The 13376-nt window shown below is 36.5% G+C and overlaps 2 protein-coding genes across 2 annotated transcripts; both read right to left on the bottom strand.

Annotated features, from left to right (window-relative positions):
• Positions 1 to 4258: 4258 nt before the first annotated feature.
• On the bottom strand, positions 4259 to 9808 carry LOC127660036 (zinc finger protein mnm-2-like). The gene is made up of 2 exons (XM_052150090.1): positions 9590 to 9808; positions 4259 to 5787 (listed from the first exon to the last, which is right to left on the bottom strand). Exons 1-2 carry the CDS (start codon positions 9613 to 9615, stop codon positions 4482 to 4484), a joined length of 1332 nt encoding a protein of 443 aa, XP_052006050.1. The 5' UTR covers positions 9616 to 9808; the 3' UTR covers positions 4259 to 4481.
• Positions 9809 to 10415: 607 nt separating this feature from the next.
• crybb1l1 (crystallin, beta B1, like 1) lies at positions 10416 to 12699 on the bottom strand. The gene is given in 7 exon segments (XM_052149984.1): positions 10416 to 11009; positions 11011 to 11068; positions 11532 to 11674; positions 11767 to 11899; positions 11995 to 12113; positions 12210 to 12307; positions 12632 to 12699. Coding segments are annotated over 6 exon segments (660 nt in total). The 5' UTR covers positions 12303 to 12307; positions 12632 to 12699; the 3' UTR covers positions 10416 to 10895.
• Positions 12700 to 13376: the final 677 nt, after the last annotated feature.

The following is a 13376-nucleotide window of genomic DNA, read 5'->3' as shown; positions in this document are numbered from 1 at the left end:
GCAAATATCGATACAATATCACATGGAAAAATATCACGATACGTTAACATATTATATTTTCCCCCCTCTGCTGCAAAGGTGGCACAGAAGCTGCATCTGAAGTGGCATTAAGCTGTATTTACACAGACTGTTTATGGCTGCATAAATTGCATTAATAATGTTATGAGATTAAAGTTTTAAATATAACATTTTGAATATAGAAATATTAAATCAATTAAAATATGAAGTTATAAATTAAATATGAAACTATACATTTTGAAATATATGCTCTATCATGACAACAACAAAGTTTAAGGCTACTTGATGCTGCATTTCCTGTACACAGAACCAAAGCTGCATCAGAACTGCCTTTGATACTCGGGGCTGAAGTGGGTCAGAGCAGGCATTAAAATGAGTCTGGCTTTTATGCAGCATTGAGTCTTTACACAGAGTTTTGAGCAGGCACAGAGCAACCTTAACTCGGCTGTGTAAAGAGGCCAAAAATGACATGGATTAAAAACTACCAATGTATACAATCAAGGTAGAAGGAGCAACTAGAAAAGGCTTTCTGGATGATATTATTAATGCTCGACATTCATTTAAACAACTTTCCTCAACACATTAACCAACACTAAAACACTAGAGGGCAGTATATAATATAGGCCTATCCTACAACATTAGCTGGACCAGATTAAAAACTAGCTTTTGTTAGCATGATCTGAGCTAAAGAAGCACAATTTATATTTCCATTGTTGTCAGATTTTACTGCTAAACTTAAATATGTTATTTGATTGTAATCTTAACCGTATCAACCGTTTTGGAGATTTCAGTCTTTCCACATACAAGTAGATAGGAGCTGCACTGTTTTGCTGCATGTTTCCATAGAAAATAGCAGCGTTCCCAAAACGAGTGGACTGATTTGCCTTGAAAGAAATTTTGCTAACATATCTTTTGGCGTTCCAAGGAAGAACTGTATGTAGGACACATGTAATAATAATACATAAATACATAAATAAATAAATGTAATAATAAGAAAATTAATAAAGGCATAAATGTCTTGATAAAACAAATATAATTAGTTATTAATGAAAGTTATTCCTGAATTTATTTTTGTATGACTTTTATTTATTGTTTTCTCTTTATTTATTATTTTCTCTTTTTATTTTTATTCTTTAAAACTTTTTTTATTCTTTCATTATTTTTTTGTTTTTATTATTATTTATTTATGCATTCATTTATTTTTATATTTATTTATTCCCACATGTATTTATTTCTATATTTAAATATTCCCACATTTATTTATTTTTGTATTTATTCTTACATTTCTGTCTCTTGTATGATAATTATGTGGGCGGGTCCTGCTTAAAATTGGCTTATTGAAGCGTGTGCTCGATTACTCTTGACTTGTTTTGATGTGACATTAGGTCATAGCCATATCATGTAAACTATAGCTGTGGGGCTAAAAACACAAGAGCTTAAGTCAATCCAAGATTTATTGGTTATACTACAATCACAAAATAAATGGGGAGCTGTTTCTTCAACAAAACCACAAAATGAGCAAGTTTAATAAATTATATGATTTAACCTTTCTTTTTTTTCTGTGTATATAACTTCATATTTTGAAGTCTGCAAATCCATACTATTGATTTCTGTTGTTATGATTGTTCATTGTAAAAGATACAACCATGCTTCATTTCCCTGATTGTTTATGTATGTATGTATATATATATATATATATATATATATATATATATATATATATATATATATATATATATATATAAGTTCGGCAATAAAAAACATTCAATAAAAAAATCTATAGCTGATGCTTCACATATATCTGGAGAATTGCGCAATTTGCGAATGAAGTCGATAACCACGCATCAAATGACTATGTTTCATTTACGAGTAGAGGTGCTTATTGATGTTTTAGGAGAGCTGTATGCCGGTATGAATGTCGAAGCACATCCTGGATTGTTAAACTCTCTGCAAAACGTTTCCCTGCATATTCAAAATCTATGCGAGTCAGAGGGTGCTAAATTGGGATGTCCATCTGCTTCCGATAAGTACTATTGAGCTCTTAACCAATGATGAACTGGAGCTACGCAAGGACCGCCTCCCTCATTTCAATGTTGCACACAGAAAAGTACAAATAAATACATGTATAAATAAATAAATATATATGGGAATATAAAAATATGGAAATAAATATATATGGGAATATATAAATATGGAAATAAATATATATGGGAATATATAAATATAAAAAATATACAAAAAAATGAATAATTAAAAGTTAAAAAGAATAAAAATAAAGTAAAAAATGAATATAGAAATTAATAAAGGAATGAAGTCATACAATAATAAATTCAGGAATAAATTTAATTAAAAACTAATTATATATGTTTTATCAAGACATTTATTCCTTTTATTTATTTTTTATTATTACATTTATTTATTTATTATTTATACAGGTTTGGGCCTCCATAGAAATAAAGTCAAACAGATTTTGAATAAGTAAATGTAAATAATAACAGAATTAAAATTTTTGGGTGACCTATCCCTTTAACTGTAAATTATAATTAGGGCTGTTAATTGATAATCAAATTAATTATGCTGATTAATTAATCAAATTAATTGCAATTAATCACATAATATTTGCAGAGAAAAGCCCCCACATAAAAATAATTAAATATGTAATTATTAAATAGTTATAAATATATAATATAAACAAAATGCACATAACATTATTGTGGTAGAAAAGTAATGCATTGATTAGGTAATAAAAGTTGCTTTAGAATTTCCTATCTCTCAACAAGGCTATCATTACAGCCCCTAGCAATCAATTTTGTAATTAAATTCGGACAATCTGTCCATAAGACAGATTTATTATAAGGTCTTTTCAAAGGATGTATGTGCATGGGTCAGACGGACTCTTTTAAAGCATCCCTCTTTAATTTTAACACCATATAACTGTGCGCATACACAGGCGGTTGTCGTATGCGGGCTACGACTGCTATGAGAGACCGGAATTTCTCTACAGGAGTTTAGACCCATAAAGGTATTTATATTTCCTTCAGATTCGAGTTATAAAAATGCAGGAGAGATGCATTATACAAATGCTCTGAAATCTCCAGAGATCCTCACACATGCGCTCTTGACTTCCACTGTTGTTGTTTTTACCTTCTTCTCCTGATGTTTAGCGGCGATTACATTTTCTTCAATTGCACATGTTCGTGACAGCAATGGCTCAAATGTCAGTCTTGCCACTTTGTGGACCCCCTAATTAGTGCAAATAATTCCAGGGGTATGCACAATCTGCATGTTAAACATCGGGCTGCACACGTTCAGTGCTTGAGTACTCTGGTGATGATGACATTTGCATCAAATGTCTGACCCAAGTATACTTTGGGCTTAATCGTGCAGAATTCCACCATGCGCCTGGAATTATTTGCACTAATTAGTGGGTCCACAAGGTGGCGCACAGTAAAATGAAGCTTACATTGAAAAGCTAAGCATGTGTACAGATGCTACAGTCCTGAGTATACTTGTCTGCATTGCTAACCCTTCCACACAAAGTATGCGCGACTCAAATTCTAGTCATCAGGACATGTCGGTGCACAGCCCAGATTTTCTCGACAAGCGGATATTCCTTGTCTGTGCACATTGTTGGTGCATGCGCCTGCTGTTGACTGTACTAAAAGAGTTTCACAAAACAGTGGTAGTGCACATGCATCAAACGCATTCATATTCACTCGCAGTCAAAAGAGTATACATTGAAATGCAACGCGTTCAACCGGGCGTGATTCAATTCAGAACGCAGAAAAACAGCGTGTAACTGGGCCTTAAGCGTTTGCGTCAAAACCAAAGTATACTTTAAGCTTAAGTGCGGTTTGTTGCCTACACAGCTGGAGTTGTGCTTACTTCCCCCTACTAATGGTTGTTGGTGCCAGAAGGGCTGGTTTGAGTATTTCTGTAACTGCTGATCTCCTGGGATTTTCACGCACAACAGTGTCTAGAGTTTACTCAGAATGGTGCCAAAAACAAAAAACATCCAGTGAGCGGCAGTTCTGTGGATGGAAACACTTTGTTGATGAGAGAGGTCAACGGAGAATGGCCAGACTGGTTCGAGCTGACAGACAGATAACGGTAACACAGATAACCACTCTGTACAATTGTAGTGAGCAGAATAGATATCAGATTTCACAACGTCAAACCTTGAGACAAATGGGCTACAACAGTAGAAGACCACATCTGGCACTTTATTAGGACCATAATGTTTCTAATAAAGTTCTCAGTGAGGGTAAATGCATTTCAAAACCAGGATTTTTGCAATCATATCACCTTTATTGCCTCTCTTTCTTGGATCAGATGCTAACAAACATTGTGTGTCCAGATATTCAAAAATCTGTCAACATGATCATTCACATATCAATGCCATGTCATTTTCAGTACCAGTCGGACAACCCATGGGGTCAAATATCCTAAGATTTCAGTCTCAATTATTTTTTGACACCTGTCCCATTCCACCCTTCACTTGTCATCCTCTTAGTATTTGCTTTTTTACTCCCAACACGCTTTTTGCTACATTTTGATGAGCTGACGTGACGCTTTACACTCTTCTTGCATTTAAATTTGCAATGGCAGATGGGGCATTCATGCCAGAACGGTTTGTTGCGACAGGCTTCCGTTCTGATCTCATGGATGAGGAACTTGTGCCGACAGAGGTTACCGCTCCATGAAAAGCCCCTGCCACACAGGGCGCATACGTACGGCTGTTTGCCAGAGTGTACCGCCATGTGTTTGCGCATGTTCCCTTCATCGTTGAAGGCCCTCTGACACACGCTGCAGGTAAATGGCTTGGCCCCCGTGTGTGTGCGCTCGTGACGCCGCAAGTCCCGTTTGCTGAGGAAGACCTTGCCACACGTTTCACAGAGATCATTGCGCTGATTCTTAGAACATGCAGCTGGCATCCTTTCATTTGTTTTAGACACCACTTTCTTCCTATTATCATGCTGCGTGATCTGTTTGAGATGTGATTTAGGAGGGTCTTGAATCAGGTTCTTTTTAGACTTTAGCATTTGTTTGGTGACTGTTAGTGTCAAAGAAGTGCTTTTTTGTGGACGACCCCTTGGACGTTTAACAGAAGTGTGAGGCGACCTTCTTACACCACTGGTATCTGCCAACTCAAAGTCTGATTGAAGGGTTGATGGCCGAGTTGCACGGATAGACTTTACCCTTTTGGGGACTGAAGTGCTTTTCCATGGCTGGCCCAGAGGATGTTTAACTGTCTTGAAATGCTTTCTTTTAGATACCGAAGTGGTTATGTGAGGAGTCCAGCTTGGGTCATTGGTATCTTCTGACTCTGTCTCTGGTACACTGACAGGCCTAGAACTCTTCGCACTGATTAAAGGAACTATTAAATCTGACGCCTGCCTTTTTTTGCAGCGTCTGGGCCAACGCCTGTTCTGAGAGTGTGAATGTACTTCAGGGATATCGTTGTTAGTATGCAGCTCATAGGTTGGGGGTTCATCTTCCACCTGACCATTGTGCTCTAGTGTTTTCCTGGTTTTGAAGCCAGCCTTTTCTGCCTCAGTGGGTTCTGGGTTGAGAAGCTCTTGTTTAACACTATATGTATCTATCTTCTCCTGTTTGACTGTCTCACTGACTGTAATCATGGAGTCAGGGTTAAAAGCACATATTTCTGATTCAGTTTTTTCCCTTTTGACAAGCTCATAGGAGGGAAAGGTGCTCTTCAGTGGACCTGCACCCCAGGACTCAAATGTCCTGCATTCCATCTCCAACATCCTTGTAAAAGAAAAATACAATCATTACAATCTTCAAGTTGGGATATGTGTATGTGATAAAATGTATTCAGCACCTGTAAAATGTAATTGATATCAACCAATACCCCACTGTTAAGTATTTTGCTAACTAACAATGGAAACCACATGTATTCACCAGATATATATATATGGGTCAATGACGTGAAGCCTACATTTTCTGTCCAACTGCCTTTATTTCATTTAAAAAAAGGTTTAAATGCATAAAAAGATACTATATATATATGTAGTACCTCTCTATTATCTGTACTCACTTTTAACTTTTCAAAAACCTTTATTTATTTGTAATTTTCTGTTATTTATAGTGTCAAAATATCATGTGGTGCGACCATCTGACCATGACTGCTGTTTTGAAAACATCTTTGAAATGACTCTAAATCTATTCAAATTCATTTTATGCCCTATTTGGCATTATTTTCAAAGTGTTTTGTAGTCCTGTAAAAAATTGCAAAGCATTTGTATTTATATTTTCATCATAATATACAAACAAACTTTGTTCGATGATGTCCGTTTTATGAAATATCATGTGGTGCGACCATCAAGAAATGACCACTTTGGGACTTTTATGTTGAAATCCATTCAAAGACAGGACATTGCATGATGTACCAGTTTGCCAAGGACCCATGGAAGCAGCAAGCAGGTTTGTAACTCTCTCTCAAATTTGAAAAAAAAAAATAATTAAATTCATATTTAACTGCTGGTATGTAGTTGCCACATTTGGATATCATGTGGTATGACATTGAAAAAAAATTAATATAAATTTTTTTCTACAAATATATATTTTGATTATAAATTTCATAGTGACCTTTTGTGGGAAGCTAGCTTGTTTCATTTAGGTGGCTAATTCTGTGCCTGTAAATTTGAACTGAACTTGAAAATATCATGTGGTGGGACCAAATATCATGTGGTGCGACCATTGCAGAGTGTTTTCCATGATAGATATATGTCCTAGATTGGCAGGTTTTGTGCTTTTATATTCAATTGAAGATTTATATAAGTAAAGTACTTTTTAGTATTATTTGGACTAGATATTTATGCAGTCATTTGAGTAATGTTTTCTAATATTTAAGACACAATGTTTATGTTTTATCTTTGTACAATATCATGAGAAAAATACAAAAATATAATTTAGAGAATGTAATTTCACTTTGGTAATTATGCAATTATTATGCATTCATTATTTATTTATTTATGTATTTATATATTTATAACTGTTTTAATCTATTTTACCAGATGCCACTGCCAAGCAAAGTAAAAAGTGCTAGCCATAGGCAGCATGTTAATTCTGACCCTGCAGCAAGAGCAGAGTACCTTGCTAGGAGAAGACAAAGGTATGTTAAAAAAATGTTTGAATTAAAACCATAAATAAAGCAACATGATGTACATATTGCTCTTGTGTGTTTTTCATTACCTGGAGGAAATAAATTTTTTTGTTAACATGTTCATCTCCTGTCATCTATTATTAGTCCAAAATAAAATAGACTATACACTGTAGATTAATGGCACGATGCTATATTATATTACTGTTTCAGCTACCAGAGAAGAAAATGTCAGGGAAAGATTCCATATGTGAAGTCAAGTGAGCTGCCAGAGAGAAAGAAAAAGAAACAGAGAGAGAAATGGAGGGCTGCATCCAGTGCTTACAGGGAAAGGAACAAGATGGCAAATGCTGTGTTGACCTTACACCGCCATCTATGGAGACAGTTCTAGTTGATGTAGATGTAGTACAAGAGCAGCCAGAAAATGCAGCTCAAGCTGTGGTAGAACCCATACCTCTGAATGAGGATTTTAATCCACCTGTGTCCTCCACACCAGAGAGAGATCAGAGAAGGAATACATCTTCAGCAGAGAAACGTATCAAAAGACTGCAGAAAGAGAAGTGTAAACTGAATAAGCATGTCTTACATCTGAGGAAACAGCTAGCAAACTTTTGCCTCCTTAGTACTGTGCCTTTCCTTTCTGGGTTCAAGCATGTTACATGGAATAAATCAAAAGTCCCATGGAAAGGGTGCCCCGGATGGCATTGGCAGTGCCGTAAAGAGGGATGCAGGTCTCTACATTCAACGAGGAGGCAAGCTGCAGACTCCACTGGACTTGTGTGAGATGCTGGCCAAAAAATCAGGGTCAACTATTACTCACCATTGGATAAGCGAAGAGAGCATTCAGAAGTATGATGAGCTGATTCCAGGCAAATGGACGGCTGTGAGGTGCACCTTAAAGATACAGCAGGTTTTGTCTTCACAATCTGCACAAATTAGTCATAGGGAGGTGTCATGCTTCTGCAAGCATGCAGAAATGAAGACATGCCTATGCCAGCCAGTGAAAGAAGACCTGAGGGACACCATGTGCCACACTGAGGATCCCTCAAGCGCACCTGAGCCTCCAAGGGAACAAGCTAGTCTTCAAGACTTGAGTGGCAAGTTTGTGATTGTAACCTATTTATGATGAGCTTCCATATGTAGGCCAGGTTTTTGAGGTTGTGCGAGAGGAACTCCAGGTTAGCTCCATGCGGCAGGAGGGTGAAAAGAACTTATTCATGTGGCCACAAACTCCAGATGTAATTTTCTACTGTAAGAAAGATGTTCATGCTGTCATCTCAGAACCTGAGTCAGCAACCTCACGCTACTCTAAGTTGAGCAGCCAAGATTGAGCAAAGTTCAGAAATAAATGGGGTTAATAAATGCTTGCAGTTAACACCATGTATCACACTTTCACGTGGACATTCCAAATACCCATCAGCAACATGATTATTGTCAAGTTAAATGAAATGTTTGTTCAAAACAAAGCCATGAATGCGTGCTGCACTTATAAATGTTTGTGATGAGATTTTTAGAAAAAAAAAATGTTTGTGAAATGTTTCTGTTCATGAACATTCTGTGAAATTTTAATAAAATCTGGTTTAAATATATTTTTTGTATGGAACTGATTATTTATTGATCTTTTTAAATAGATTTTATATGAGGTCTTTGTGTCATTTGGAGCTACCACTCATCATGTGGTGCGACCAAAAATAGCAATTACTGTATTAAATTCAAAATAAAATATTTAATTTATGTGACTGAAATATTAATCACTGATACAGTATGCTTAAGTGAATGGTATTTTTTAAACATTTATATCAGTTTTATGTGATTTACAGGAAAAATAAGTCTTTATTTACATTTAAGAAGACTGTGACATTGTAGAACAAAATTATGCGATCATTATTTATAAAAAACTCACAGCAAATGCAAATAATTTATTTCTAAACACTTTATATTACTGAGAACTTGTTAAAAATGTTAAGCAAGTTAAAATTAATTTTAAGATAAATCCCGGTCGCACCACATGACATTTTTCTAGGCCACGGCCAATTCATCTAGTTGAAAAAAAAAACACTAAAATCACTTAATACATTTTTTTTATATCAATTTATGTGTACACAACATTCTTAATGTTTGAACAATTGCAATAAATATCCTTATTTTTTGTATTTTAAAATTGGCCTGTTGAAAATCCTTATACGTCATTGACCCATATATATATATATATATATATATATATATATATATATATATATATATATATATATATATATATATATATAAACACAAGTCCGTGGGAGAGTTTCTATTATCTATGTTCTCTTTACCTTTTACAACACCTTTTGCTTTGGAAAAAACAACAACAAAATAAATAACTCGGATTGTTTCGCAGAGGAATGTTTGTTTCTACGATTTTTAACACGATGCACATATTGGGGAATTAAAGTTTGTTAGTATACTCACCACGCGCGTGATCTTGTTCTAGCCATTGGTCGTCAAAATGTTCTTTTTTATCTCCCACTAAACAGTTTCAAATGAGACAAAAGGCTGTCTTCCTAAAGGAGGCGCTTTGGGGCTACAACACCGATGACATGGCTTTATTTGTCTTAGTGGAATCATATGTACATTAAAATCATTATCGTTTCAATAAATTATTTCAACGTAGTTGGTCTGATATATAAATGGACGTCTGCACCAGAAATCGTTTTAAAATGATTCTTAAAAAAACACTTATCCTGTAATCAGAAACAAACGTGATTGGTCCAGCATCAACAACGGTGAGAAAAGATGCACGTAACACTTGACAATGAACGTAAACGTGCGTGCACGTCCTGGAGCGGCCTGGACAATAATTTATACCTGAACAATGATACAGGAAAAACTTTAATACCCAAGGAATTGAAAATTCACAATGAATACTTAAAATAAAATAATTATAATTTATACCCGTCGTACCAGACCAATGGAGTCAGTGTTAGCGCCACTAAGCCCCGCCCATTTCGGCCACTTTCTTTTCGATTATTGTATGCAAACACGTATGTGGGTGTAACGCTATCCGCTGTTTCGGAGTTTAATGTAAATTAAAATATGTAAATAAATAAATAAATAAAGTAAAGAGGTTAAACAATATTACATATTACTTCAAAAACGTTTTCACCCAAAATGTAATTATTTATTGACTCTTATAATTATTTGTTTGCATTTAAAAGTATTCGCTTCATTTAAAAATATGACTTTATCATTAAATCAACAATTAGATGTATGAAATGACATTTTCACAAGACAAAAGTTTCGTATCAAGCTTTTTTATTGAAAAGATGACCAGGATTCTGTACAGCAGGCAAAGGAAGATGTCTAGGGCACAGCTCTCCTCAACCCTTCATCTCTCCTCTCACTTTTCATTCTCCCGGGGAAAGGGGGGATGTAGGCAGGGGGAAAAACCATGACAAAAATTAAATAAATTATGGAAGGAAAAAAAGGAGCCATGACACAGGAGAGAAAGAGAGCAAAGGAGCTAGTGAGGAAGAGGGAAGTATGTTTATCGGTGCCTTTGCCCCATACAGAGACACTGAGGCCTGAGAGAATCATAGTCCCACTGGACTTTAAAAGCTTGACAGACGCAGACCGCAATGTTAGGCGAGAGTCTGTCACCCATAAAGCATTTGCCCACTGTGCAGCACAGGGAAGATGCTCAGGCATCTCTCCTCCTCTCCTTCCTCTTGCGTCCCTCTCCCTCTCCAACCCTCCTCTTCCTCTCCTGGTCTGGCCCTCACTTGCTGGCCATGGTGTAGCAGCCGTGTGGGTGCCACTGCATGTCACGGATACGTCTCACAGACTGGAACTGAGGACAACGAGCGCCATACTCGTTAAAGTGTCTGTATTCAGCCCTTCTCCAGCAGGTACTGGCTGCCACGATATCCGGGGTACTGATAGCCCACCCAGCTGAGAAAACCAAAAGTCTGTTTGTTAGTCTGTGCACTCTAATTCACTAGTGTAAACTCATTAATATAGATAAACATCCTTCAAAAACTAGACATCAAAGTCCCCATGAAATTGCTTGACAAGCGCTGTTTTATGTCCTGTTTGGACATATTTCCGATCAAAACAATGTTTGGGTGGCACGTGGTGAAGAGTTGTCCATTTATTTAAATAGCTTATAGGCTTTAGTAACGTCACAGTTATGAAGCATGATTTGCAATTGATGACCCTTGATTTGCATGATTTGTCAGTTGCATGTGGAATCAATATTTGTGTTCCATTGGAAAGTCTTTAAGCCTTTAATAAGCTCCTAATATTAACATTCATCAATACTGACAAGGTTTTGAGACAGCTATAACTGCTCATGTGATTGCCCAAGTAATAAAATGGATACATAATAAATGCTGAAACCTCAGGGCACACTTACGTTCCACAGCTGACCATGATGCTGCCAACTCTGTCTGTGAATCCATAAGAGAACAGGCTGGGAACATCATCATCCATAATCTCCATCTTGCGGCCCTTGTACTGACCCACCTCATACAGGCAGATCTTGTGCTTCTCAGGGTCCTATGAAGGGAATGAATGTGATGAATGCATTTTGTTAGTGAAACAAAGAATGATATTGAAGATGGAAGAGGATTGTATGTATATTTGCGCACCATTCTGACGGGTCTGAAGGACAGCAGGTAGTCATTCTTCTGGCAGTTGCTCCAAGAATCCCAACGAGGATACTCGCCCTTCTCCAGGATGTACATCTCTCCGCAGAAGTTCATCTGCTCAAAGCCAACAAATCTGCAGTGGGCAAATAAAGAGTGTGTGTGGGACTCAGACAAATCATTCTTTCTTAAGTGTGTGTATATACATGCAAAGTGTATGAGGATGCTTACGGGCCACACTCCACACGTAGTGAGCGAACTCTATCCATGCCCATATCGCAAACATTCATGCACTCAGCGTTAATCTCAATCATGCGCCCCTGGAAGTTCTCCTGGTCGAACACATACATCTAACAGAGAGAGAGAGAAACCTGGTAGTAGTACAATGTTAGACCAATGTCTAATCATTTGACATCAGCATTTGTATGTTTATTTGAAGGTTTTACCTTATAGGACATCATGCCCATCTCTGACTTTTTGGTCTGGGCTGCCTTGCCGTCGGTCTGGGAGGCAGTCTTTTTTTCTCCACTGGAAGACATGATGCCTAGTGTAAAATAAAGAAACAGAAAGAAAATCATATAACTTTCTGATTTCTCAGAAATGAAAGACTAACTGAGATGGAGAACAAAGAACAAGAAAATGGCAAGGGTGACCACTGTAATAAATATTGTGATTCTAAAAACAAAGTGTTCACAGGGAAGAAGTAGGAAAAAAGTGGATTATATTTGTAATGGATGTGGGACATCTTTGGGGAACGACAGAAAATGTAATGGACAAAAGGGAAATCTGAGGTGATTTATACTCTCTCGGCTGCTAAACTAAAGTTTTATGTATGTGTTTATGTGTATGTGTTATTTTGCTGTCTTACCTGTGTGTTCAGTGTGTGTGTGTCCGTACCTAGGGTTCACTCTGAGGGTATTTGCGTTTGGTCATGCCTCCAGCTCTTATACCCTGGCGCTGAGTCTGTGAGGATTACATTGAAACAATGAAATGTGCCTCTATCAGCATATTCACAGAAAAGAAGCCCCACATCATCACCACAGAGTGAGAAAGACTGTGTATGTTTGTGTCAGAGTCAGTAAGAGACAGATAACAAAATAGAAAGAAAGAAGATTTTCAACAGAGTTCCAACTCAAAACAACTCACAACACAAATATATCCCACAGAAATTCTAAACTTCAAACTTGGACTTTCAGTCTATAAGAAAACATAAGCAATACGGGACAGCACTCTGTGTTTTTGGGAGACTAATATTGAACCAGTAACTTTTATTTAGCTGATAATTCTTTTATTGTATATGATTTACTGCACATTTTGGGTGTGTATTGATAAATAATTTTCTGATGATATACATTTTCTAAATATATTAGGCATTCATTTTCTAAAAGTTTTGTTAGGAGTAATAGGGAAGAGGGGATGAGTTTATTCATTTAAACTCATCCCCTCTTTCCTAACAAAACTTATAGACGATGAATGTAGGGAGGGTTGATTTGAGCTGATTTGGGTTAAAACTGATGATAGACTGATAAATCTTGACCTGGCCAATTAATAAGCAGATATTTGGCCATTTTGAGAAAACTAGCATCTGCTAAGTTTGCTTGGCCAATTAACAG

This window comes from Xyrauchen texanus, chromosome 19 (assembly GCF_025860055.1).
Source record: "Xyrauchen texanus isolate HMW12.3.18 chromosome 19, RBS_HiC_50CHRs, whole genome shotgun sequence".
In the NCBI taxonomy this organism is placed as follows: domain Eukaryota; kingdom Metazoa; phylum Chordata; class Actinopteri; order Cypriniformes; family Catostomidae; genus Xyrauchen; species Xyrauchen texanus.
This window is presented reverse-complemented; position numbering and strand designations above follow the sequence as displayed.